The 27,125-nt window shown below is 48.1% G+C and overlaps 2 protein-coding genes across 3 annotated transcripts in view; one reads left to right on the forward strand and one right to left on the reverse strand.

The window, feature by feature from the left end:
- TRIM14 (tripartite motif containing 14) overlaps positions 1 to 27,125 on the forward strand; it is an 81,314-nt gene that overhangs the window by 20,541 nt on the left and 33,648 nt on the right. The window contains exons 4-6 of one of the 2 annotated variants that reach the window (XM_055117818.2): positions 3,698 to 3,860; positions 6,715 to 6,807; positions 11,377 to 11,940. In XM_055117818.2, coding sequence (XP_054973793.1) covers positions 3,698 to 3,860; positions 6,715 to 6,807; positions 11,377 to 11,912 — 792 coding nt within the window. In that variant the 3' untranslated portion in view covers positions 11,913 to 11,940. Of the gene's footprint in view, positions 1 to 3,697; positions 3,861 to 6,714; positions 6,808 to 11,376; positions 13,585 to 27,125 lie in introns of those variants that run through there. The other variant, XM_003820621.5, reaches the window with a different exon arrangement.
- NANS (N-acetylneuraminate synthase) overlaps positions 16,051 to 27,125 on the reverse strand; it is a 34,037-nt gene continuing 22,962 nt past the window's right edge. Inside the window, exons 4-7 of the mRNA XM_008974061.5 lie at positions 22,098 to 22,197; positions 20,768 to 20,922; positions 18,035 to 18,301; positions 16,051 to 16,282 (exon numbers count right to left, since the gene is read on the reverse strand). Of these exons, the coding sequence (XP_008972309.1) occupies positions 16,073 to 16,282; positions 18,035 to 18,301; positions 20,768 to 20,922; positions 22,098 to 22,197 (732 nt within the window). The 3' untranslated portion in view covers positions 16,051 to 16,072. The remainder of the gene's footprint in view (positions 16,283 to 18,034; positions 18,302 to 20,767; positions 20,923 to 22,097; positions 22,198 to 27,125) is intronic.

Genomic DNA, 27,125 nt, shown 5'->3' on the forward strand with positions numbered 1-27,125 from the left:
CTTTTTTTTTTTTTTTGAGACGGAGTCTTGCTCTGTCGCTCAGGCTGGAGTGCAGTGGTGCGATCTCGGCTCACTGCAAGCTCCGCCTCCTGGGTTCACGCCATTCTCCTGCCTCAGCCTCCCGAGTAGCTGGGACTACAGGCGCCCCCCACCACGCCCAGCTAATTTTTTGTATTTTTTAGTAGAGATGGGGTTTCACCATGTTAGCCAGGATGGTCTCGATCTCCTGACCTCGTGATCCGCCCCCCCTCGGCCCCTCAAAGTGCTGGGATTACAGGCGTGAGCCACCGCACCCGGCCGATGGAGTTCCTGTCTTTAGGGAACTGTGGAAGAAACTGTTGTCTGGTGTCAATATCCCTGTGCAGTCACTTCTGCACTAGAATTGCTTTTCCACTAATAGAGCTCCTCCTGTTTCCTTCTTTGCCTTGGGAAGTTCAGAGCCAAATCTGCTTTGACTAACCAGACTAAGGCTTCATGGCAAACACTTTGTGTCTAATTTTCTCTTTGCTTCATTTTTCTCGCTATAAAGAAAAATCTTGCCTTATTAGAGGACCTTCACAAGACACTTTAAAGGCTGTGGGACAAGGCAGGGTACAACTAAAAGTGGCACCAACTCTAACCACAGATTAGTATGGGCTCTGGCTGGAAAATAAGACAGACAAATAAGCCAGTCAACACAAAACCAGCCAAGCCAGTCTCCAGCTGGGGATTTCCACTCTTGTGTCTTTATGTGGCCTCAGTCGGTTCAGCCTGTGTCTCATTGTCAGCTGTTTGAGCCAAATTCTGGATGAAGTGTTTTCCTAGGCATAATAGGTATTGTGCTTTAAGAGGGGCAAGATGCACAAAGTGTTACATTTAATTGTCTCTTTTTAAATAATGGTCGTTTTTAAGGCTATGGAATACAAAGGAATCCTTCCATGGAGAAGCATGCTATTCTCACATCAGAAAACGGTTTCAGGGCTTTGTCATCTTTTTTTTTCAAATTCTCTTGGGCCACAGCTAATGATTTTAATCATTCACCGTTCCCACCTTCTATGTGTTCATTCGTTTATTCATCAATACGTACTGAGCCAGGTCACTTGCTGGACATTAGGAGCTCACAGTTGGGTGGGGAGACTTGCTCAGAAACAGTTATTTACAATACAGCTTAAACAATTTTGTAAATATGAAGCTAGCAAAATTATGTCCAAGAAATGTCTGACACTCTGGCTGGGAGAAGGATGCAGTCTGGGAAGACTTCTAGGAAGAGGTGATGGTAGGGCTGGGTGCTGGACAATGAGTAGGAGCACACTGTATATAGAGAGGACGCAGAGAGGACAGACAGGAACTGTGTACATGTGAGAGCTTGACAGGCTGGGGAACCAGCTGGGGTGCAGCCTGACTTGAGGAGAGGTGAGGGTATAAGGGTGGGGGGATTGAGAGACACAGCTGGATCCATAGGCCATAGTTAGTTCATGAAGGCCTTATGTGCCATGGAGTTCAGACTTTGTCCTGTAATGAGATAGGAGACAGGAATGTTTGTTTGTTTGTTTTTGAGACAGGGTCCCACTCTATTGCCCAGGCTAGAATGCAGTGGCTCAATCTCAGCTTACTGCAACCTTTGCCTCCCAGGTTCAAGGGATTCTCCTGCCTCAGCCCCTGGAAGAGCTGGGACTACAAGCACGTGCCACCATGCCCAGCTAATTTTTGTATTTTTAGTAGAGACAGTGTTTCACCATGTTGGCCAGGCTGGTCTCAAACTCTTGACCTCAAGTGATCTGCCCACCTTGGCCTCCCAAAGAGCTGGGAGGTGTGAGCCACTGCACCCAGCCCAGGGGAGTGTTTTGAACTGAGGGATGAAAGCATTCACATGGTCAGATTAGTGCTTTAGAAAAGTCACTTTAGAGATAGAGTGGAAGATGGACAGAGGAGGCCAGGATGGGAGGCTGGAAGGGAACTTGGGAGGAGGCCACAATGTCCAGGAGAGAGATGATGGTGGCCTGGACCAAGACAGGGGCAGTGGGGATGGGGAGAAACAGGCAGGTCAAGAGATGCCACAGGAATGGAGATTGGAATTGGAGAATGGGTAGGAGGAATCCCCAGATGATGCCTGGGTTTCTGGCCTGAGAGATGAAGGGCTGGGATTTCTGTTCTCTGAGTCTGCAAAGGCAAAAAGTGGCTGTGCTCGGTTTCATGCATTGATTTATTCCATCATACATATGTTTTGAGAACCTGTGTGTCAGGTCTGGTGCTAGCTGCTGGAGTTTGGGGTTACCAGGTGGTGCCATGTGTCCTCTATCAACCCCTCATCCTACCCTACTCATCTGCCCTCTGAGCCCCCTCTCGCCTCCCCGGAGCTGCTCCCTGCCCACCCTGGACTTCCTGCTAGTGCTTGGTCTCCCCTGGCCAGCTCCATTCCAGCGCTCTGGGTGTGACCTTAGGCCTGGTTCCCCACCAAAATGAGGTTGGACTCTATAGACTCCTGGCCTCCTAGGCTGAATGGGGCTTGCAGGCCATCTCACAGCCCCCTCCCAATGTACAGCATGCTGCCAGGTGGGACCTGCCCCTGCCCAACAGCCAAGTGCTAGGCCACCCTCCCTCCCTCCTGAGGCCCCCATCTGTCCACCCCTTCTCGGGTGGGCAGCACTGCCACTGCCAGCCAAGCCTGATCACCTGAGGCAGTCATCTTCCTTCCAACTCCTGGCCAGGACAGCGCTTCAGAAAATGCAGCCATGGTTCTTACCTGCAAACATGAGAATCCACTGGAACTGTTTTAAGCAAGAAAGGAGTTTATGGAAGAGTATGAGATAGACCATAGGATCTCCAGGAGGGCCAGAGAGTCGGGATGGAAGATGGGCAGCAGGAATGAAGTACAGACTCCAGCAGGGGTTTGTGCCAGTATAGGCCCCACGGCACCCCTGCTGGGCAAGACATCACCACTCACACCACTGACCAGAGCCCCCACCACTGCTGTCCCTTAGTGCCACATGCCACCATCACTACCTTCACCCTCATTTCCAAATCCATGCTTTGGCTTGGAGGCGTCTGGTCACACTCCTGCAGCACAGGTGCAAAGGGAGCTGGGAGAGGGGGTTTTCTAGCTTCTCCTTAGTGAAGCCACATACCACAGGAAGGTATTGAAGAGGGGCTGTCCAGGCGCAAAACAGGACACATGTCCCCTGCGGTGGCCACACGCCCTCAGTCAGCACTGCAGCTGAACCTTGCTGGCCTTTGGCGTCCTTCTTAGAACACGGTTTCCTGCTCCACCTTTGAATAAGCTCCAGGTGCTCCTTCCCCAGGGAGACTGACCTCTCACCCTTTTTGTACCCGAGGCAGACCTGTGGCGCAGTGTGTGTGAGGCTGAAGCCTCTCTGGGAAGGGCCCCGTGTCAGCCTGACCCTGCCTTCTGCATGCATAGCTGGCACAGAGTAGGTTTCAATGAACACGTAAGGAAGGAAGGAAAGGAGGAAGGATGGAGAGGGAGGAATCCCCAGTGCCAGCACTGAAAAACCGCACCTCCGCATGGCTCCCACTTCAGGGATGCCGTATGGTCTCTCCAGGGCTCTGCTCCTGCAGGCATGGCCTGGGCTGACCATAGGTGCCAGGCCAACGTGGAGCCTGGGCATGCTGGTGTGGGTTTGTTCCTGGGTGCAGCACAGGAGGCTGGGATGCTGCCTGCATCTCCCAGAGCCACCCTCACCCCCGTGTGCCCACACAGGCATACACGGCCACCGAGCAGGAGATGCAGCAGCAGATGAGCCTCGGGGAGCTGTGCCATCCCGTGCCCCTCTCCTTTGAGCCCGTCAAGAGCTTCTTTAAGAGCCTCGTGGAAGCCGTGGAGAGTATATTACAGACGCCATTGGACATTCGCCTTAAGGAAAGTAAGTCGCCGAGTGACCAACTTTGTGTCCTTAACTCCCCTAGTGTCCTTTAGCCCAGAGGCGAATGCAAAGATCATCTCCCTACATCCTGTCTCTCCCACACTGAGGCCCTTGGCTGGGCGGTCAGGGGCTCCTGGGCCTGGTGCCCAACCCACCCTCACCACTTCACCTCCAACCCTTCCTGAGACTGAGACCTGCCCTTCTCCAGTCACACTGCCCTGCTTCTGCCCCTCAGATTGCTCCTGGGAGCCTGCCACATCTCAGCCTTGCTCTAGGCTCCCAGCTGGAATGACCAACTCTTCCTCCTTCTCTTCCTCTGGCTGGGGCCAAGGCCTGGCACCCCTTCGAGGCAGACTGGCACAGCTGCGCCCACCTGGGAAGCCCTTTCCTGCCAGCCCAGCCCTGACTCACTCTCTCCTTTAGCCATCTCCCCTCTCCCTTCCCGCTCCAGGGCCTGCCCATGTCCTGCTAGAGGGTGCTCATGAAGTGGATACATGGACCCCCCTCCTTGCCCCTTGTAAGCACGTGAAGGGCAGAAACCAGCTTTAGGTCCAACTCTGAGGTCCCCCCAGGGCCTGGCACAAAACATGTACTCAAAAATATCTGTTCTTTGATTCATTTATGCATTCATTCATTCATTCACCTCTGCTATCATGATTCATTCAGAACATTTATCAAGCCCCTCTTATATGCCAGGCATAGCAGGGCACAAAACAAAGCTCCTTCTCCTCTTTTGGTGCTCACAGTCTTCGTAGGGGAAGACAGACAGTACACAAACATGTCAGGTGACAGGAACTGCTATAAAGAATAATAAAGGCCGGGCGTGGTGGCTCACGCCTGTAATCCCAGCACTTTGGGAGGCCAAGGTGGGTGGATGATGAGGTCAGGAGTTCGAGACCAGCCTGGCCAACATGGTGAAACCCCATCTCTACTACAAATACAAAAATTAGCCAGGCATGGTGGCATGCACCTGTAATCCCAGCTACTCGGGAAGCTGAGGCAGGAGAATTGCTTGAACCCGGGAGGTGGAGGTTGCAGTGAGTTGAGATCATGCCACTGTACTTCAACCTGGGTGACAGAGCAAGACTCTGTCTCAAAAATAACAATAATAATAATAAACCAGGGCAGGATGGAAGACAGGAAAGTGACAAGGAGGAGGAGCTGTTTTATATAAGCAGTTGGGAAGGCCTCTGAGAAGGGGACACTCAAGGTCGCCCAAAGGAAGCATTCATTCTGCAGGTTCTGTGGGTCTGAAGGGCCAGAGAGCACAGTGGTCATAGGCACGGCCTGTGGAGCTAGGCCTCCTGGGTTCCTATCCGAGGTCTACCACTTGGAACCCTGCTGAACCCTGCCATCTTGGACACGGCTCCTCCCTTTTCCATGCCTCTGTTTCTGCATCTGTAAAGTGGAGACCATAATGCAGTCGCCTCTCCTGGGCTGCTGTGAGGATTAAATGAGCTCTTACACATATAGCGCTCAGGCATATTAAGCACCACGTATGTCTTGGCGATTATGATTGCTGCTGCTGTTACGTCTGGGGGAGGTATTCTAGACAGAGGGAAAAGCAAGGGTGGAGGTCCTGAGGCGCGATGGGAGTGAGCTGGCCATATCGAAGGAGCAGCAATGGGGACAACAGGAGTGGACGTAGGGTCACAGGAGAGAGAGGAAAGAGATCAGAATCCAAGGATTTGGACGTGGGCAACTCGCAGAAGGAAACTGTCATTTTCTGAAGTGAGAAAGAGCATTTAGGACTGGAGGGAATGAAGTGAACCTGTTAGATTTGAGAAGTTGGACTTCCCATGTGGTGGTATCGCCTCAGCAGTAGGACCTATGATTCTAGAGTTCTGGGGAGAGGGGAGAGGCTTTTGCCTTGATGAAAGAACAACTTCAGCCAAATTAAATTTAAAGGAGTTTAAATGAGCAATGAACGATTCATGAATCCGGCAGCCCTCTGAGCCACAGTGCACTCAGAGACTCCAGCACAGCCACGTGGTGGAAGAAGATTTAGGGACAGAAAAAGGAAAGCGACGTACAGAAAACAGAAGTGAGGTACAGAAGCAGCTGGATTGGTTACAGCTCGGTGTTCGCCTAATTTGAACACAATTCGAACAGTTGGCTACATCTGATTGGCCAAAACTTGGTGATTGGCACAAGTGCAGGCTACGGTCTGTTTACACCTCCACTTGTTATTGTTCATGACGTACAGAAAAATATTTAGGCCGAACTTAAAAGATGTAAGGAGGCAAAACTTTAGGCAAAACTTGATTTAAACAGCCTGCAGGTGGGCTTCCCACAGATCTCTACAGGCCCCTGTGATGAGTGCTGGGAGTGACGGGGGCGGAAGGCACTTCTGCGGAGGTGCTGAGTGAGCTCCGGCCCCAATAGCTGGGAAGGAGGCAACCTGGGCAAGGGGGGAAGGGTGTGGGGGGGCTGTCCAGGCAGAGGGCACAGCAAGTGCCAAGGGCCCTGGGTGCCCCTGCTGTGCCCGCTTGTTGGGATAGACTCCCCTCCTTCTTTCTTTCTGAGCACTCAGACCTTCCTGAGGACTCAGCTCTACTTTCTTGTTTTCCATCTTTACCCTGGAATCTGCACATCTTCCCTGAGTCGCCGCCCATCCTTGAGTGTTGGATCCAGTAGTTGTTCGCGCCTCAGCTCCTCCTCCTATTTAGGACTCTCCCACACCAGCCTTGTCATCCTGGGGTTTTCCTGTCCCTGTGAATTCACATAAATCCCTTAAATCTGCCTGGCTCTTGGGCGAGATTATGCGAATCTCCAGTTGTGTGGTATTTTTAGCACGTCTTATTTGTCTGCTTGCATGAGCTCCGGGCGCTCATTTCTCAACAATTCCTTACAGGCATAAACTGCCAGCTCTCAGACCCTTCCAGCACCAAGCCAGGTACCTTGTTGAAAACCAGCCCCTCACCAGAGCGATCGCTATTGCTGAAATGTAAGACCCCTGGGAGTGGGGATAGGGTGGAGACGGTGGAGATGGTGGGATGTTGGGTGGAGGAGGATCATGGAAATGGAGGTCCCTCTTTTTTTCTCATTAGAATTTATTTATTTATTTATTTATTTTAAGAATTTGTTTTTTAAAAAATGTTTATTATTAAAGGCAATAAAACAATACATATTCATTGTAGAAAAATTAGAAAACGAAAGAAAAAAGTTACTCATAATCCCTCTTCTGTGAATAACTGCTATTATTATTTGTCCTTTTAGCTTTTTTAGCACATCTAATATGCATATAATGATATATTTAATATATCTTTTTATGTTACAAACGTGGTGTCATACTATACATACTATTTTGTCATCTGTTTTCATTTACTGATATATTATGAACATATATATATTTGGGATTTATACAGTGAGCCACTGTGCCCAGCTAATATTATCAGTATGTGTGTGTGTGTGTGTGACCGAGTCTTGCTCTGGAGTGCAGTGGTGCAGTCATGGCTCACTGCAGCCTCGACCTCTTGGGCTCAAATGATTTTCCCACCTCAGCCTCCCTCACAGCTGGGACTATCAGTGTGTGCCACCATGCCCAGCTAATTTTTTATTTTTATCATTGTTTTTAGAGGTTGTATGGCATTGCATTGAATGGATGTGTCATATTTAGCCAATCTCATAATGTTGGATGTTTACATTTTCATTTCTAAAACAATGCTGTAATAAACGTCCATTCTTGTACACATTTGTTGAATTGAATTAATGAATGAGAGAATGAACACACCATACCTCATTTTCAGATTATTTTTTAGGAGTAATTTCTCAAGTGGAATTACTGGGTGTCAACCTAAAAAAGACTCAATCTAAAGAAGGCTCAGTATCCAGTTAGCAGAGTTTATTCAAGTGCAAAGTAACCATCAGGAGACAGAGGGAAACCAAAGAATGGTGATCACTGCCCCTGGTGTTGGGAGGGGGACAGTGAATATCAAAACAGAGGCACTGAATAGATTTACATTTTCCATACAAAGGCTAACATACTGATTTAAAGGCCGAGCATGGTGGCTCACACCTGTAATCCCAGCACTTTGGGAACCCAAGGCAGGTGGATCACTTGACGTCAGCAGTTCGAGACCAGCCTGCACAACATGGTGAAACCCTGTCTCCACTAAAAATACAAAAATTAGCTGGGTATGGTGGCAGACGCCTATAATCCCACCAACTCAGGAGGCTGAGGCAGGAGAATTGCTTGAACCTGGAGGTGGAGGTTGCAGTGAGCCGAGATCACACCACTGCACTCCAGCCTGGGTGATAGAGTGAGACTCTATCTCAAAAATAAATAAATAAATAAATAACATACTGGTTTAAGATTTGATTGGCTACTATTGATTACACCCTAAGGGGTTAACATCCAATTGAAAACAGGTAACAGTCAAAAGGGTCTCTATAGCCAATGTCATTTATTGTAGGTTTGAATGAAGAATAGGGAGTCTGGTTAATGTATAACATCTCAACACAAAAGTCAGAAAGTCATGGTCACGCACCAGAGAAGAAAAACAGCCACATTATGTGACTTAGTTTCCAGGGCTTAACTTTTCCCCTTGGCATAATAAATTAGGAAAGTCCTGAAATTTTATTTTCTTTTTACACTGGACATGAATTTTTAAGGTAAACTTTAGTTGAAATATAACACGCATAAAGAAAAGTGCACACATCGCCAGGTGCGGTGGCTCACGCCTGTAATCCCAGCACTTTGGGAGGCTGAGGCGGGTGGATCTTGAGGTCAAGAGATCAAGACCATCCTGGCCAACATGGTGAAACCCTGTCTCTACTAAAAATACAAAAATTAGCTGGGCATGGTGGCATGCACCAGTAGTCCTAGCTGCTCAGGAGACTGAGGCAGGAGAATCGCTTGAACCCGGGAGGCGAAGGTTGCAGTGAGCCAAGGTCGCACTACTGCACTCCAGCCTGGCAACAGAGCAAGACTCCGTCTTAAAAAAAAAAAAAAAAAAAGTGCACAATCAAAAATGTGCAGATCAATCAGCTCAATGATTTTTTAAAAAGGAAACATTTTGTAACCACCTTCAGATCAAGAAATGGAAATTTCCACTCCCCAGAAGTCTTCCTCATGTGCCTTCTTGTTTACTATCCCCAAAGGGGATCCACTCTCCAGACTTCTAGGACTATAGGTTAGTTTTACCTGTTTTTGAACTTTCAGTAGATCATTCAGACTATACCCTTCTGTGTTTTGCTTCTTTCACTCAATATGAGATTTATCCATTTTTGTATATTGACATACTGAGTGGCTGTTATAAATTCACTTAGTACTTCTAAGCTATCTACAGATTATTTGGGTTTTTGTATAAATAAGCATGTCACCTATGAATAATAATCTTTCATTTCCCCGATCTTTATTCTTGCCTTTCACTTCTTTTTCGTGACTTGAGTTACTGTCTACTACATTTAGAACATTGTTGAATAGAAGTGGTTATAATGAGCAGCATTTTCTCCCACCTTAGACATATATCCAACAGAAATGCATACATATGTGAATCAAAAGACCTGCACAAGAATGTTATGTGACCGAAACACAGGTTCAGTTGCTCAACGCTTTGCAGAGTTCAATTAACAAGAGCGAGGTCTGGTATAAAGAAAGTGGTTTTATTCTAAAGATTAGCTTAGGGGAAGAGGTACAGGCTCCTCCTGCCCTTAACGGTACCGCCTCACTTTTGGGGCAGAAAGCAGAGGCTTTTAAATGGGGACTTTGTATGAATGGCATGCAGGGAAGGAGCAAGCAGATGGGGGTCTATATGACTCATTTTGATGCCTTTTCTACCAAGTGGTTGAGCTGGTGCCATTGAGGGCAGAACTAGGTTGTAATGTGGCCGTTGTCTTGAGATGCTGTCCAGGTGGAAGAGTTCTGTTGAAGGCATACTTTATGTTGTAAATTGACTGTTGTCTCTTAAGGCAATCTCCTGGTGGAAGAAATTTCTGATTCTAGACCCTCTAAGTAGGTAGATAAGTTTGCCCTGTAGGGACTATCTGGTGAAGGGAAGGTAATGGTTATAATTACATTTCTAAAGAGCTAAGTAGAGGCAGGGCACAGTGGCTCACACCTGTAACCACAGCACTTTGGGAGGCTGAGGCAGGCAGATCACCGGAGGTCAGGAGATCAAGACCAGCCTGGCCAACATGATGAAACCCTGTCTCTACTGAAAATACAAAAATTAGCCAGGCGTGGTGGCAGGTGCCTGTAATCCTAGTTACTAGGGAGCCTTAGGTAGGAGAATCGCTTGAACCCAGGAGGCCGAGGTTGCAGTGAGTCGAGATCACACCACTGCACTCCAGCCCGGGCAACAAGAGTGAAACTCCGTCTTAAAAAAAATGAAAATAAAGAGCTAAGTAGGAAGTGGGAGACAGGAGAAAAAGGGGGAAAATCTTAAAAATAATTCATTCTCTTTCTCTTAGAAAAATGCTCTTTTTCTTAGAAAACTCAGTCTCTGTTATACGTTTACAGTTATAGCAACATTAGTCACAATAGGCAACACGGAAACAATCCAAATGTCCATGGAAAACTGTTTGGCCTTGTTTATGAAAGCTGAACATCCACATACCCTGTGATCCAGACTTAAAAAACAACAACAACAACAACAACAAAAACTTCATGTGTACATACATGGTGTAATGCAAAGAGAAATGTTAATGGGAGTTTAAATCACTACAAACTTTGGGGAGGATAGTTTTGCAATATGTATCAAAGGCCTTAAAAAATACCCATTGACCCAGCAATTCCTGTTTTAGGAGTATATTCTACAGAAGCAATCAGATACGTAAAAATGTAATTGTATTAGTGGTTTCAAAAGCTTTTTAAACGGAGGACTAAGTTATGCGTCCAAACATCAAAATTTTAGAATCTCCACTAAAATGCTCTTGTGAAAGGATATTATTTGATGTGTCAAAATGCCTCACAAGTAGATCAATCAATTTTAAAAAGCAGATTACCTAAGGTCATGTATGGTGTGACACCAATATTAAGAAAAGCTATAAAAATTAGCCTGGCGTGGTGGTGGGCGCCTGTAGTCCCAGCTACTCGGGAGGCTGAGGCAGGAGAATGGCCTGAACCTGGGAGGCGGAGCTCGCAGTGAGCAGAGATCGCGCCACTGCACTCCAGCCTGGGCAACAGAGCGAGACTCCGTTTCAAAAAAAAAAAAAAAAGAAAAAGAAAGAAAAGCTATAAAGCATCAAGGGGAGGGGAAAGATAGGAAGTACACACACCCTAATGTTAACAGTGATAGGATTATTTTTAATTAAATTTGCATTAATTGGCAACAAATTTCACGGCACAAAATACAGACAGTATAAGGGGTGTGCAGCAGAGTGATCTCTTCTTCCCCTTTCCCCAAGCCCCCGCCCCAGGGGCAGTCGCGGTTTAAAGGGGTCTGTCACCCCCTCCTTGGGCCATTTCCGCGCTTCGCATTTTGTGATTTGCACGTGCGTTGGTGGGTTCCCGGGGGCGGGGCGCCGCGCTGGCCCCGCCCACTAGGTGCGTCCCTTGTCTCGCCCCCTGCAGACGCGCGCACGCCCACGCTGGATCCTGACACGATGCACGCGCGCCTGCGCCTGTCCGCCGACCGCCTGACGGTGCGCTGCGGCCTGCTGGGCAGCCTGGGGCCCGTGCCCGCGCTGCGGTTCGACGCGCTCTGGCAAGTGCTGGCTCGCGACTGCTTCGCCGCCGGCCGCCACTACTGGGAGGTTGACGTGCAGGAGGCGGGCGCCGGCTGGTGGGTGGGCGCGGCCTACGCCTCCCTTCGGCGCCGCGGGGCCTCGGCCGCCGCCCGCCTGGGCTGCAACCGCCAGTCCTGGTGCCTCAAGCGCTACGACCTTGAGTACTGGGCCTTCCACGACGGCCAGCGCAGCCGCCTGCGGCCCCGCGACGACCTCGACCGGCTCGGCGTCTTCCTGGACTACGAGGCCGGCGTCCTCGCCTTCTACGACGTGACGGGCGGCATGAGCCACCTGCATACCTTCCGCGCCACCTTCCAGGAGCCACTCTACCCGGCCCTGCGGCTCTGGGAGGGGGCCATCAGCATCCCCCGGCTGCCCTAGGGGCCAGGACCGGCGTGACAGCCTCCAGGTACGCCGCAGCTGCCCAGTCTCGCCTAATCTACCTAGATCAGCGTGGCTGGTCCCCTTACTGCCTGCTTCTTAGGGCCCTCTCCCTGCTCCAGCTTTCCCCGACCAATCACGCCTACAGTGCTTTGAGGGTTTCCTCTCCTAGGCTAGTTTCAAACAGGCCGTAAACAAGTCTGCTGCTGCCCTCTCATCAGACCTCCGCACCCTCACCCCACCATCACTTGCACTACTTTAATCCAGTTCCTTCAAAGTGATACCCCCACAGGTAAGCCCTCAGCATCCTGAATACATCATCCGCAGCCTGGGAACCTTCTCCCTCGTACAGCACAGGAACCTGACACATAGTAGGCACACAGTAAACGTTTGTGAATGAATGAGAGTCATCCAGTCCTGACTCTTCTGTCTCTTGAGGTCCCTTGAATCTTCTGCTTCCTCCCCACCGATTTCAGCGTGTCCACATCACAGCTCCCTCCAGAAGCTGCAAGAGCTTCTTAGCAGTTCCTGGTCTGAACCCTCTCCCAGTCCTCATCTTCCACCCTAAAACTAGAGTGATCTTCCTAAAACTTCACTTAACCCCTCAGCTATGAAAAGGCTTCCAGGAGTTTCCATGAAATAACAAAAAAAATACAAGCGCCTCACCTTAGCATTCAAGGCTTGTCTAGTCTGCCCAAAATTACTTATCCTCACCTAGCTCCTACCACTCTTCTTAGAGACTCTCCAGTCAGAAATGTGTCTCATAGTTCCACCTCCACACCTCTCTGCTGCCAGCACATTCATGCAGAAAAGTCTTTTCACCTGTCTCAGTCTTCCCCAGGCTTACCTGCGCCAGGAAGTCTAACCAAGGAACAAGAATCTCACTATCAGAGCCACAAATCTGGGACCTATCTTTCCAACTAAATTGGAGGCTTTGGAAGGGCAGCTTTGTCCTTTACTCTCTCCACCCTGAAAAGTTCCCAGAAAGCCCCTTCCCTCCCAAGCAGTGAATTAATAACCAGCAGGTGCCTATCACTGAGTAACAGAAGAGCTGAGTTAGGCGGGCCTCACAGGTCACCCAGCCAGATCTCATTTGGGGAGTCTGAGGTCCTGAAAGAAAGCAGAGCTGCGTAAAGTTACCCCGTGGTGATATAGGGGGGCCAGACGTGTGCCCCGTTCACCCACCCACAGGCAAGCATCTGACCTGTCCCCTGGCCCAGCCCTTAGGCCCAGCTTTCAACCTGCTTACTCATTTCTCAGGGGATTTTGGGAAGGAATCGGCAGGTGACAGTTGCTAAGCAACCAAAGGGGGTGGTGTTTCCCAACTGTCTTGGGACAAAAAGGGTAAGAGCACCCTTAGATCCAGATGTTGCCAAGGAAACCCAGAGCGCCCAGCTGTCTGGAATGAAGTGACAGAGGTAGAAAACAGTAGGCCCTCACAGGAGGCCACCTTCTCTAGCAGGGAGGGGGAGGCCTCTTCCCAGGGATTTGTGTCTCCGTTCTGAAGGTTCTGCGTCCTGTTTTGTCAATTCCCTAGACGGTTTTGAAGTTATATTCTGTTAAAGCATCTTCATAGGTGTTTGGTGGGAGGCCAAGGTCGCCGAATCCTCGTGGTTTAAACAGACTTTCAGTGCATTAGTTTGAACCATATAAAACTGACAATTTTCAATAGTTTTTGAGTTAAAAATGGCACTTTTGATATGAGACAATGTAGCAGAATACCAGGCAGACAGAACCTTGCAAACACCTTAACTTCTAACCAAAGACTTTAAAACTCTGGCTGGACAGAGTTTTAAAGCACTATGCTGCAGGAATCCTGAGAAAAAGGGGAAATTAATTCTACTAGGAATGGCCCAAACTGAATTGTGACAGGCAGAGGGCGTTCCTGACAGAGGGAAGATGAATACACTTGACCCCAACATTTCTGTCCATCCCTGATGACCAAGACCTCTTCCCAGACCCACAGCTGCAGGGGCCAAGTAATAACAGCTCTTAATAGTTTATAATGCACTGTTTTAATGCTTTACGACTAAACTCATCTGATCCTTTCATCAGCCCTAGGGGGTAGAAAGTTTTCCCAATTCTACACATGGCAAAATGGAGACCCAGAGTCACTTGCCCAAGGTCGCACAGCTAGTGGTGGAGCTGGAGTCTGGGCCCAGGCTGTGAGTTCCAGGTCTGTGCTCATGGCCACCAGGCCCTACTGCTCAGGGTGAATGCAGCTGGTCTCTGGCCAGTGCCTGGTGCTCTGGCCCCTCTCGTGGAGCTACTGCCCATGATGCTTTCCTAGTGCCTGGTTACTCTGCGAGACTTGAGTCTACCTTTGGACTGCCTTCCTTGGGGTCTGAGATGAGGCCTTATGGCCCAGAGGGGAACTTGATTCAAAAATTTGGGATTCATGTAGCAGAGACAGAGCTAGACTATAAAGGTCACAAACTAGCTGTGTCAAGGCCCGTGATAGCCAGAAAGCGGCAGTTTCAGTCCATATCAATTGTGTGACCAGGGCTAGTCACTTTTTACTTCTCAGTGCTATCTATAAAATGGGGATAATAGCACTACCTACCAAGTGCTGTGAGGCTCAAATGAGCCAAAGGTTATAAACTTGCCTTAAAACTATAGTCCTATACAAAAATTAGCCGGGCGTGGTGGTGCATGCCTGTAATCCCAGCTACTAGGGAGGCTGAGGCAAGAGAATTGCTTGAACCCAGGAGGTGGAGATTGCAGTGAGCTGAGATCGCACCACTGCACTCCAGCCTGGGGACAGAGCAAGACTCTGTCTCAAAAAAACAAAAACAAAAACATATATAGCGCTGTATCATGCCAGGATTTATCAGCATTCCCAAGGGAGCTTGCACGGTACTGACCGAGTGCTCAGACTACTGGTATTCCCAGCTGCCATGTGGCAGCAGCAGGAGCTACTAGAATATTCTCTGCACAGGAATGAGGCTTCCTTGGTTTCCATGTCTGTAAGGGTTACTGATCACTTACCTTCTTCTCTTTCAGACTTGAATCTGTAGACATTTCTTTATTGATATGGCAAATTGCTTGCAGATATTTTTAAATGACAGCAATTTTCTAATATTTGGTTTAATAAAATGTGAATAATGTCCCTTTTAACCATGGTCTTCACTGGGAGTTCATGTTGCTTCAAGTCCCTAGCACCCAGACCCAGAAGGGCCTTTACTCATATCCTATTCCTTACGCAGTCTTCTGGTAGTAGTCAGCTGCTCCCTGATTAACTATCTCCAGGGATGGGGCATTCACTGCTTCTGAAGATAACTCATTAAAGTTCTCACTTACGTGTAAACAAACCCTGACTCCCACCTGTTCCCATCCAAGATCGTATTATAGCTTGAACTCCTGGTCTCAAGCAATCCTCCCACCTCAGCCTCCTAAGTAGTTGGGATTACAGGCTCACACAAGCACGCCTGGCTCACATACCACCTTCTAACATATTGTGTGACTGAATCACTATGCTATGGATTTTTATGCATCTGCCCCCATCTGAATGGAAGTTCTCTGAGGAAGGGATTGGGGCTTGTTCATGGCCATATCCTCTGTGCCTAAAGCAGTGCCCGGCACAAAGATGGCCCTCAATATTTGTTCAGAGAAGGAACACATGCCATTTCCCTCTCTTTGCTCTGAGAGGAGTGCTTTCAGCATTTTCTGCCTACAAGATCCTTTGACCAATCCTTTCTGTGATGTGGAGTGACTGCTATACAATGCCAGCTAAACACAGAGGCCAAGGGCAGGAAAGGGATAAAGACAATGGAGAAGTAAAGGGCTGTAAGGAAGTGAGAATGAAGGCTTAAAGGAAAAGACATGTGCAGCCAGCTCTCACCCCTCTCTGCAGCCACCCAGCAACTGGAGGATATGGACTTGGTTTGGAACCACCCCTTCTTCTGGTGCTCTGTTTATAAGGCACTGTTGGCCAGTGCACTAAGCTGGCCAACTTGAAGGAGAGATTGCATCACTGGATCGTTTTCTGTCTCCAGTGGGCTGACACAGGGCCTAGCCCAGAAACATCTGCTGTCTAAGGAGCAGGTGGAGGTGGATGACAGCCAGGTCCCTGAAGACCGCCATTCCTGCCCTCGCCTCACTCAAACACACCCGACAGCATCAGTAAGGGAACTGAGAATTCAGAGAATGGCACTTTATTTTTAAGACTTGATTTTTTTGCCATGATTATCTACCAATTCTTCCATGATGGTGTCATCCTCTTCAACAGTGACCAGGACCTTCTTGCCCACTAGATTAAAGATGTCTTCAGGAGGATAGCCTTTGGGCTCACCCACCTTCACGGTGAGCATGTCCATTGTTAGAATGGTGCCTTCCGGAATTTTCACTTTGGCCACCACAGACTTGCCCAGCTGTGGACAAAATGAACATTCAGTGCCAGCTTCACAGAAGTAACTAGTGCACACTACTTTACACTCAAGGTCCCTGATCAGTCTTCCCCAGGCAGTACCTTGGGAGCAGGCACTCTGTTGCCCCCTACACTGCTCAGAATATCTCATACATGGCAGGAATTCAACCAGTATAGATTGAATCCAGAGACTCAGAGGAGGAGCCTTTACAATAAAGTGCAAAGGAAAGGGCTGAGGCTATGTAGGCGGAGCCAGGTTCAAATCCCAGTCTGTGGGGTATAGGCCATGTTTTAGTTTCCCTGTCAAATGGAAACTAGCCTGTCAGATGACTGTAAGGATTGGTGATATTACAGAATGTACCTGGAACATAGAATGCTCTCAATACATGCAAACTCTGATTCTTTTGGTTACCATCCAGCTCAGTATCTCATTGTAAACATGGGGAAACCGAGGCCCATACAGGGTGGGTGACTTGCAGACAGCCAAGATGAAACATAGGGATGAGATTCTTAACTCCTGACACACCGTTCTCCAGGGCACACACCTTACCGCCACTTTGTTTGGTAAAATAGAAATATGAAGGACTCATAAGATGGTGAATGTGGCTGTTATGCAGATGGCAAGAAAAGGAGCCCCCGAGGAAGGGGCAGATAATACAGGCAGATGAGGGAATGAAGGGTACCTGAAGCTCATGACCAGTGTTTGTCTTCTCCATAAATGCTTTCAAATAAATTGCGTGTTTTATTACTCTATATCCTCCACGTAAGAGTGCAAGGAATCAATTCTGCTTGGAATGTGGTGCCAGGAAAAAATGTCAAGTGATAATCATGCATCCTGTTATGTTTTACTGTCTGCTCAGAGAGCCAAATTAAGTGCTCAGCTGTTATAAATCTTACTCTGGTTTCTGGTCTAATTCTCTCCTGTTTCCTCTATAAAGAAACTATTTCTTTTTACTTTATTTTAATTTCCTGGTATAGATGCATCTTTGATTTGGGGAAGCAGGTAGGCCCCACTAGAATAAAAAGTGACAACAGTCTCAGGCATGCCTGGTGTTTGGTCTTTGCCTTGACCCCGACAGCCTACAGGTTAGGTGTGTGTGTGTGTGCCTGGCAGCCCCAGGATGCCTGCCTGGCTCTATGACTCAGAAGGCAAGAAGGTCCAGGCCACGGCTTCCAGGAAGCCCTGATAGTCAGCATGCCAGGCAGTGCTTCTAGGCCCACCAGTTCCTCTGTCTGAAGGTCAGTGTTGCACAAGGAATAGCTGCATCATCACCCACCCACCTCTGCAACGACTCACTGCCCTTCCCACCAGTGCCACCCTGGCTTAGGAAATGCCACAGGCTCTTCTGGTACCTCAGGGAACACCGTGCCTAAATGTTTCTCAGGGCTTACCTGCTCCAAGGGAGCCCAGACTTGACTTATTCCAGGGCCTCACTCCTGTTACATATTCTGGAGTCTAGGAGTACTGGGGCCATGGGCTTCAGAGAATTAGTGGAAGACTCTAATGTGACCCTAGGTGGCCAGAGAAACTGCTAAAGTTCCCTTTAGATAACATGTTTCTCCTGCTGCTGCTACAGGCCAGAGTGACATGCATTACTGAAGAGAAACCTGAAGAAGCTGACAGGGGTGGGAGCACATTCATTCATCATTTCATCAGCCTGGCTCAGGGAGGGCTGGTCCTGACCATCCCTCTCGGGCCAGCCCATCCTTTTTCCGCACATGGCAGCAGAACCGAGTAGAGTCCGGCAGGACGCACCTTCTCATTGCAGGCCATCTCACAGGGCAGCAGCTGCTTGGTTGGGGAGCCCAGGGCACGCTCCACAAGACGCACTGACCGCACCAGCTCGGCCAGTTCTCCAGGCTCCAGCGAGGCTGAGTGGTCACTCCCCTTCCAGGTCTTGTCCAAAGTTATGTGACGTTCCAACACCTTGGCCCCCAGAGCCACTGCGGCCACAGATATCGCTGTGCCTGTTTCATGCCCAGAATACCCTATGGGAATGTCAGGAAAGAGCTTCTGATATTCCTTTAAAATGGAAAAAGAAAAATAACGTTAAATATCATGCTGCTTTATGCATATTCTCCAGGTGAAGCGTATCTGGTTGAGCCCCGGTTTAGCCACTCACTAGCTGTGCAGCCAGGGGCAAGATACTGAGGCTCTCTGAGCCTCTTTCCTAGGGATGATAATAATACCTGCTGAGTGTTGCTGTAAATGCATGAGAAGCACTCAGCACATTGTAAATGCTCTAAAAATGGTTACTGTTATTCTAAAGAATGCATTTTAAGAATGTTTCACATTGCACAATACACCAAGAGTAACAACAGAACTATAAATGAATGTCTAACCTCATTCAAAAACCATCTGTCACATTTAGTTAGCCTGAGCTGCTGAAAGCAAATGTGCTATATGCACAAATATCATCAATAATATATACAGCCCAATCTCAAAACAGTCCTTTGGTGGAAATGATAAATAATTAATCCGTTATCTATAATTCACTGAATGCAACAAAAGACACTCTAAGATGGGTGAGTCTTGTTGGTGAGGGTGACCAGAAAGCTGAGTACAGTAGAAAGACTCAGGTAGCGTGTATTATTATTTTATTGTTATTTATTATTTCTTTTTGAAACAGGGTCTTGCTCTGTCGCCAAGGCTGGAGTGCAATGGCGTGATCTCAGCTCACTGCAACCTCTGCCTCCTGGGTTCAAGCGATTCTCCTGCCTCAGCCTCCTGAGCAGCTGGGACTATGGGTGCCCGCCACCACGCCCAGCTAATTTTTGTATTTTTAGTAGAGACAGGTTTTCGCCACATTGGCCAGGCTGGTCTCGAGCTCCTGGCCTCAAGCAGTCCACCTGCCTCAGCCTCCCAAAGTGCTAGGACTACTGGCATGAGCCATGGTGTCTGGCCTCAGGTGGGGTTTAACAAAAGATTAGGAGGGTTAGGTGGCAAAGGCCTTGAAAACCAGGCTTAAGGGTGTGTGATGGAGTGCGGGTTGCTACAAGTTTGAAAATTCAAACCACTGTACTATGTGCAGGCCCAAGATGGGATAGGCTGGTAGAATAACTCCTGCAATGTGTAGTGTCAAGAGAGAGGACATGACAGCACCTTGAGTGGGGACGGAGATACACTGTAAAGGAAAATAGCTGGGGTCACATCTACTAAACTGTTAATTATCGGAATCTCTGTGGGATGGGAGTGCAGAGGATGTTTACTTTCGACATTACATATTTCACAGAAATCATTTTTAAATTTTAAAAATAACATGATTTAGATAAGCTGTAAGTGAAGCAAAAACAGGATTGGGAGGGACAGAAAGTTTAGGTAAAAAGAGGGTAATGTCAGTTTTCAAAAAGGCTAACTTTTTAAAAGTTAATGGCTGTATAACAACATGTAAGAAAGCTTATATTATGGGGAAAACGATGTCAAATACTATACTGAAAGGAAAATATAAAAGGAAAACAACTGCAATATCAGGATTCTAGTATGTGTGGATAGATAGATAGAATTCCATTAATGTTACTATAATAGTTTTAATGATAATTACATACATATTTTCGAATAAAGTTAAATTTCCAGTGCTACAGGAAGAACTGAGAGAGATGGCGTGAGACAGTAAGAGACAAAGGCCTAGGGGGACATGCCCAGGTTCTAGTTCCAGCTTTGCCACCAAGCTGCTGTGGGATCTCAGGCTTCCCGACTTGGGACTGGATTTCACCATCTGTGAAATGACTGAGTAGGCAAGATCCTGGGAGAGAGTAATTTCCCTCAAGCCTGTCACTATAACTAGTTTGAGCCTCAGGGATGCTCAGCATTAGAAAATAAGAGAGTCAGCAAATAAAGCAGAAAAAGCCAGGAAGTTTCAAGAAGGCCTCCTATAACTTAGTATGAAAAAAGATGAATATTTATCTGTACACTAGTGTTCATAGCAGCATCATTCACAATAGCCAAAAGGTAAAATCATCCCAAATGTCTGTTGACAGACAGACTTTTTTTTTTTTTTTTTCCCTGAGAGTCTCACTCTGTCACCCAGGCTTGAGTGCAGTGGTGCAATCTCGGCTCACTGCAACCTCTGCCTCCTGAATTCAAGCGATTCTCCTGCCTCAGCCTCCTGAGTAGCTGGGACCACAGGCACGCATCACCATGCCTGACTAATTTTTATATTTTTAGTAAGAAGGGGTTTCACCATGTTGGCCAGGCTAGTCTCGAACTCCTGACCTCAGGTGATCTGCCCACCTCGACCTCCCAAAGTGCTGGGATTACAGGCATGACCCACCGCGCCTGGCCAAGAAAATTTCATTTACAGTCACCCTCTTTAGAATGTATGTGCTTCCTCAACTGCTTAGCTCGAATTTGATTTGGTAACAGCAAGACTGTCAAAGGATGTTCAAATTATAAAGTATGCCATGGTTTGTTAGAATTTTGGTTATACAAAAGACTACGTCTTCCCCATAGTAAATGGCCCAACAAGGGAACCCCCTCCCTCCTGCTCACCGAGATGACCCGCAGGTTGACGTCCTCAGGCTGGAGCGGGTATGCGCTGGTACACTGCAAGAAGCAGAAGTTGGGGTTGAGGGGCTTCACGATCTGATAAACTTGCTTCATGGTGTCCATTGACTGCATCCCGCTGGAGATTACCATTGGGCGACCTGAGTAATCCAGCACCAACACCATCAGCACTTTCTCTTTAGAGCTTCTGACTCTCCCCAACACATCCCAACTGCTGGTCTCATCATTCAACTGAACTCCACAGACATCTCTTAAAACACTGTGCCAGCCCCTGTGGGGGAACAGAGAGGAGCTTGTTGGGTTCCTGCCCTCGGCCATAGGAAAGGTGGGCTCCCCTCTGCCCCCCGACAGTGTTCTTGAGCAAAAGGAACTGAATTAAAGAGGCAGAGGAATTTCACACTGCCAAGAGGAAAATGAGTATCTCATCTGATTAATAGGTTGTATACCATGGCAGTACAGTAGAATGAGTGCTGATTCAAGAGTGTGAGTGAATGTGAGGTGCGGAGCTGCCACTTCTAGCTGTGCCTGGGCAGAGTACTGTCCGTCTCTGAGTCTCAGAGGCCTCCCCTGTGAAATAAGTATCAAGCATCATAATCATGACCTGTTTCAGTCCTAGGAGTGTTATGAGGAATCAAATGAAATTGTTCATGTTGTAAAACCACTTTACATGATCATGTCCCACTGCGGTCTCAAACTCAAGCAATCCTCCTACCTCAGCCTCCCGAGTAGCTGGGGCCACAGTAATGCACGACCATACCCAGCTAGGTTTTATATATACTGTCATATCCTTAATTTCTTATAAATTTTAGTTAAAAAATTTTCTAGGACAGGTGCAGTGGCTAACACCTGTAATCCCAACACTTTGGGAGGCCGAAGTAGGAGGATCACTTGAATCCAGGAGTTCAAGACCAACCTGGGCAACATAGACAGACCTTGTCTCTATTAAAAAAAAAAAAATTCTTAAAAAGAATTTCTAAATGTCTTATAAAAACTGTCATATCCTTAATTCATTTTCTTTCAACTTAGCTTACAAAAAATGGAAGTACAGGCTGATTGAAAAGAGGTTTCTGGCAGGGCACGGTGGCTCATGCCTGTAATCCTAGCACTTTGGGAGGTCGAGATGGGAGGATTGCTTTAGGCCAGGAGTTCAAGACCAACCTGGCCAACACAGCGAGACCCTGTCTCTATTTAAAAAAATGAAAAGAGGCTAAAATTTGTCTTCATGAAATCTGCCTGAAAGTGGGCCACCATGAGGGGAGTAAAAATATGAAGGTTTGGACTCCCTTCGATTTTAAGTAAAAAATTAGACACTTACCTTTTTTGGCTGTCTTTTCCAGATAAGGAAAATTATTAGTGTCTCCAGATCCAACTTTGAAAAATGGAACATTCAGTTCATGCAGGAATTCAACTGCCATCTACAAAAATCAAAGAGGGAGCTCCTTTTCACCATTGTCCAAAAACACTGTTGTTATGACAGGCGAGGAATAACATACAAATAGAAAAACCCCTCATCTTAGGCAGTAGAGGGACGCTCAGCAACTTGAAAGCAGGCAAAGATTTGTTCTCAGTCATTTCATTCAAATGCAAACATTCATTTGCATCCACCCATCCATTACCCCAACAAACGTTTGGTGCTGGTCTTTGCTGGCTACAGGAATCTGGAAAAGGGCTGGGCGCGGTGGCTCATGCCTGCACTTTGGGAGGCCAAGGCGGGCGGATCACCTGAGGTCAGGAGTTTGAGACTAGCCTGACCAACATGGTGAAACCCCGTCTCTACTAAAAATATAAAAATAAGCCGGGTGTGGTGGCGGGTACCTGTGATCCCAGCTACTCAGAAGGCTGAGGCAGGAGAATCACTTGAACCTGGGAGGCGGAGGTTGCAGTGAGCTGAGATCATGCCACTGCACTCCAGCCTGGGCCACAGAGCGAGACTCCGTCTCAAAAAAAAAAAAAAAAAAAGAATCTGGAAAAGAACCTTTCCCCTGGCCAGACCCTACCTGCCCCAGGGGCCCAAGGCCAAATGAACAAACATGAAACGGTCATGACCTAATCCTGACCCAGAAAACCAGGCAGTGAAAACATGAATAGCCTCAAAGGCTTTCCCTTCTACTCGGCCAAACGAGCAGGAAAAGGGGCTATTTCAATTCTTGGTGAAAGGGGGAAAATGGAGCATTTTTTTGCCCAGCCTCTACATAAGGATCCATGGCTGGCAGGGCCCATTCAACCCGAGCCCTTTCAGGCCTCAAAGCACGCTGCCTACTTAAAAGTGAACCTCAGTCACTTTTTTCAGATATAACGTCACTGCTTGAGGTTACCTATTTAGTGCTCTTCAACATCCTTCTCTAGTATTCATCAACAAGACTCAGGAAATGGTAAATGTCAGCAAATGCTAGCTGAAGGAATCAGTGGATCACAAGTTATAAGAGTAAAATCTCAGTTTGCTGTCAAATTATAAGAACTCAAAAACTTTTTATTATCATTTCTTTCCAGCTTCAGTAAGGTGTAATTGATATACTAAAAACTGCACATAATGTAATTTGGTGAGTTGGGACTTAAGTATACACTACTGCTACCATCAGCACAAGAGTAATAAACATACACATCACCTTCAAAAGTTTTCTTGAGTCCCTTTGTTTTGTTTTGAAGTTGGAAATCAAAAGTCGAAAAAATCAATGTCTCTGAATGGTGACTCAGAAATAAGTTAGGGCCTAGTGAGTTTCTCACACTTGATCACATGGGCACAAATCTTTCCCTCTCCCAGGGAAGTTGCTGAAATGAAATGCAAACTCTGATTGGTCTAGGACCGACCGACCGACGGACCAACCAACCTCCCTCCCTTCCTCTCTCCTTCCCTCCCTCCCTTCCTTCCTCCCTCCCTCCCTTCCTCCCTTTCCTTCCCTCCCTCCCGTTTCCTTCCTTTCCTCCCTTCCTTCACCTTTCTCACTGCTCTTCCTCTCTGCTTTATTTTTAACTCTTCTCTTTTCCCCTTCCATCTTTTTCTTTTCTTTTGTGGTAGAGACGGGGTCTTGCTATGTTGCCCAGACTGGTCTCAAACTCTTGGGGTCAAGCAATCCTCCTGCCTCAGTCTCCCAAGTAGCTGGGACCACAGGCACGTGCCACCACATGTGGCTAATTTTTTTTTTTTTAATTTGCTGTGGAGATGGGGTCTTGCTATGTTGCCCGGGCTGTTCTCAAACTCCTGACCTCAAGCAGTTGTCCCACCCTGGCCTCCCACAGCGCTGGGGTTGCAAGCTTCAGCTGCCATGCCCAGTACCTTCCATACCTTTCCACCTCACTCCTTCCTGTTTGTGTCTCATAACACTGCTAACTAGCCCTAAGACAGAACTGAAAAAACATCAGTTTTAAATATATTTTTTCAATAAAATCTAATTTTCCTACCCTTCTCACTTCATTTGGCAGATGAAGAGAGTGCTTTCTGTTTAAAGAAGGAACCTTCCACTGAGTTTTCTTTTGTATAATGTTCATCTTGTGGGAGTGTGGTGTGGCCCACCAGGGCATAAACAGAAGCAGGAACCCCCCCAAGAGAGGGGCAGAGCGATCGGGGCAAGGAGGGGGGACAAGTGCAGAAAAACACCTTGTGAAAGCTTACCTACAGAGGCTGTAAAATCTGCATGGAATTCTGTAATTTTCAAGTAAAGAAAAAGGCCAATTCCTGCTGGAAAGGGAAGGGGCGCCTCATTTTGCCGCCTCCTGGGGAGCCAGCGCCACCCAGTGGCCATTTAGAAAACTGCCACTCAGAGCCATCGGGCAAAGGGAATCTGAGTAATCTGGAAGATCCTAACTTTCAGCCCTAAGACAGTATCGCTGTGCCTAGGGGCTACTACAGGCTGGTTCAGCAACTGGTGACCCCTTTCTCTTCAGGGACTCCTTGACTTCCTCTAGCCTGCCCACCCTGCTATCGGGTTCCCTCTCTATCTGGGGTTCCATGCAGCCCAGCAGCCTCAGCACTCCTCTCTCCCTCCTGCCCCATAGCACAAAGTCTGTGGGAGTCTGAAGGGACCTCAGGCATGTACAACTCTCCTCGGGCTCCCAGCTGAGTTCAGCATGCAGAAATGGGTCCCATGGATAGCCTCGTTTGGGAGAAACACTACCCTGCCTTAATGCCTTCTTAGAGGGTCCCAGTAAATCAACTTAGCTGAGTTCCAAACCCAGTGTTTCCCAAACTTATTCGACTCAGAACTTTATTAATTCTGGCCAGGCACAGTAGCTCATGCCTGTAATCCCAGCACTTTGGGAGGCCAAGGCAGGAGGATCATTTTAGCCCAGGAGTTTGACACCAGCCTAGGCAACATGGCGAAATCCCGTTTCTACAAAACATATAAAAATTAGCCGGGTGTGTGGTGTGTGCCTGCAGTCCCAGCTACTCAGGAGGCTGAAGTGGGAGGATTGCTTGAACCCAGGTTGTTGAGGCTGCACTGAGCTGAGGTCGTGTCACTGCACTCCAGCCTGGGTGACAAAACAAAAAATAAACCAAAAAACCCTTTATTGATTCTAAATCAATTAATGAATGAGGGTGGACAACACGTGCCCACAGAACCCCATTTCTGTACTGTGTCCTGTGGGACACTCTGGGAACTGCTGATCTGAGTCAGGGGTAAGGAAAGAGAGGAGTGGAGCTGAGATTTTTCTAAAGTCCCTTCCTCTCCCCTCAGTTTTTGGATCCTTCAGGATTAAAAAAAAAAAAAAGAAGGCCAGGCCAGGCGTGGTGGCTCACGCCTGTAATCCCAGTACTTTGGGAGGCCGTGGCGGGCAGATCACGAGGTCAGGAGTTCGACACCAGCCTGGCCAACATGGCGAAACCCTGTCTCTACTAAAAATACAAAAATTAGCCCGGCGTGTTGGTGTGTGTCTGTAATCCCAGCTACTCGGGAGGCTAAGGCAGGACAATTACTTGAACCTGGGAGGTGGAGGTTGCAGTGAGCCAAGATCATGCCATTGCACTCCAGCCTGGGTGACAGAGCAAGACTCCGTCTCAAAAAAAAAAAAAAAAAAAAAAAAAAAGCCCATGGTGATGAGCTGGGGAGAACAGGGAGTCAGGGGAAGGGTGTAGCCACAAATAGGCTGGGCCAGCCTCAGGGCAGCAGCCTGTCAGAGGGCACCGTGCCTAGGACAGAGGCAGGTGCTGGAGGGAAGGGCGGCTTTGCTGGGATGGCTACTGTGTGTGAGGAGAGCATGTCCCTCAGGAGTCACCTCTTTGGTCATGGCTTCCATTTGCCTTCTCAATAGAACTTTCCTTTTAGACTAAAGACATTCTGCTGTTTCACCTGAGTTCCACAGCCTTGGTGCAACTTTCAACCAGAAGCCCTGACGGTTTTCTTGGCCTTAATAAAATTCTGCCACACCTTAACCTTTCCTCAGCACACAGAGAACGCCCTAGAACAGCATACAGTGTGGAGAAAATATGCACTCAATAAATGCCTGTTTCTATAGGGAAGTTAGGGTAGGTAAACACTGGGAGCCACTTGCTAGGTAAATACAGAACAAGGAACCAATCTACCTCCAACAGTTTGACAGATGGCAAGGTAAATTAACTCTTGTAAAGGCTCTTAAAGAATGCACTTTCCTGCCGGGCACGGTGGCTCCCGCCTATAATCCCAGCACTTTGGGAGGCCGAGGTGGGTGGATCATGAGGTCAGGAGTTCAAGACCACCCTGGCCAACATGGTGAAACTCCGTCTCTACTAAAAATACAAAAATTAGCTGGGCATGGTGGCGGGCACCTGTAGTCCCAGCTACTCGGGAGGCTGAGGCAGAGAACTAACTGCTTGAACCCGTGAGGTGGAGGTTGCAGTGAGCAGAGATTGCACAACTGCACTCCAGCTTGGGCGACACAGCGAGACTCCGTCTCAAAAAAAAAAAAAATGCACTTTCCCTCACTGCCTGTGCCCTATGTCAGGCAGGGGACTAGCTGGGGACAAATGGCATTCCTCATCCAGAGGAACCTACCTGCCCAAATAGGCTGAAGCAGAAAAACTCCAAAGGGTTCTGAGTCACAGAACAGCCATCGCTGGGTGAGTGCAGACCTGGCCCTGTGCTGGCACCCCACGGGCTTAGCTCCCTGAATCCTCCAGATAGCCCCAGGGGCATCTTAACAATCCTGTTTTTACAGACGGGGGCCACTGCGGCTCCAAGGTTACATGAGGAGCCCAAGCCACACAGAGTGTGAGCACCAGGAGCTGAGCTCAGAGAGCCTGACTCTAAAACACACATCACAGACACCAAGCAAATGGGCTGCCTGGGGAGCAGAGGGAAGGAAAACCAAGAAGGAAGCCCCGCTACAAACACCAGACTCCTCCCTATCACCCAACCGCTCCGGGTTCTCA

The sequence above is a fragment of the Pan paniscus genome, chromosome 11 (genome assembly GCF_029289425.2).
Source record: "Pan paniscus chromosome 11, NHGRI_mPanPan1-v2.0_pri, whole genome shotgun sequence".
Taxonomy (NCBI): Eukaryota; Metazoa; Chordata; class Mammalia; order Primates; family Hominidae; genus Pan; species Pan paniscus.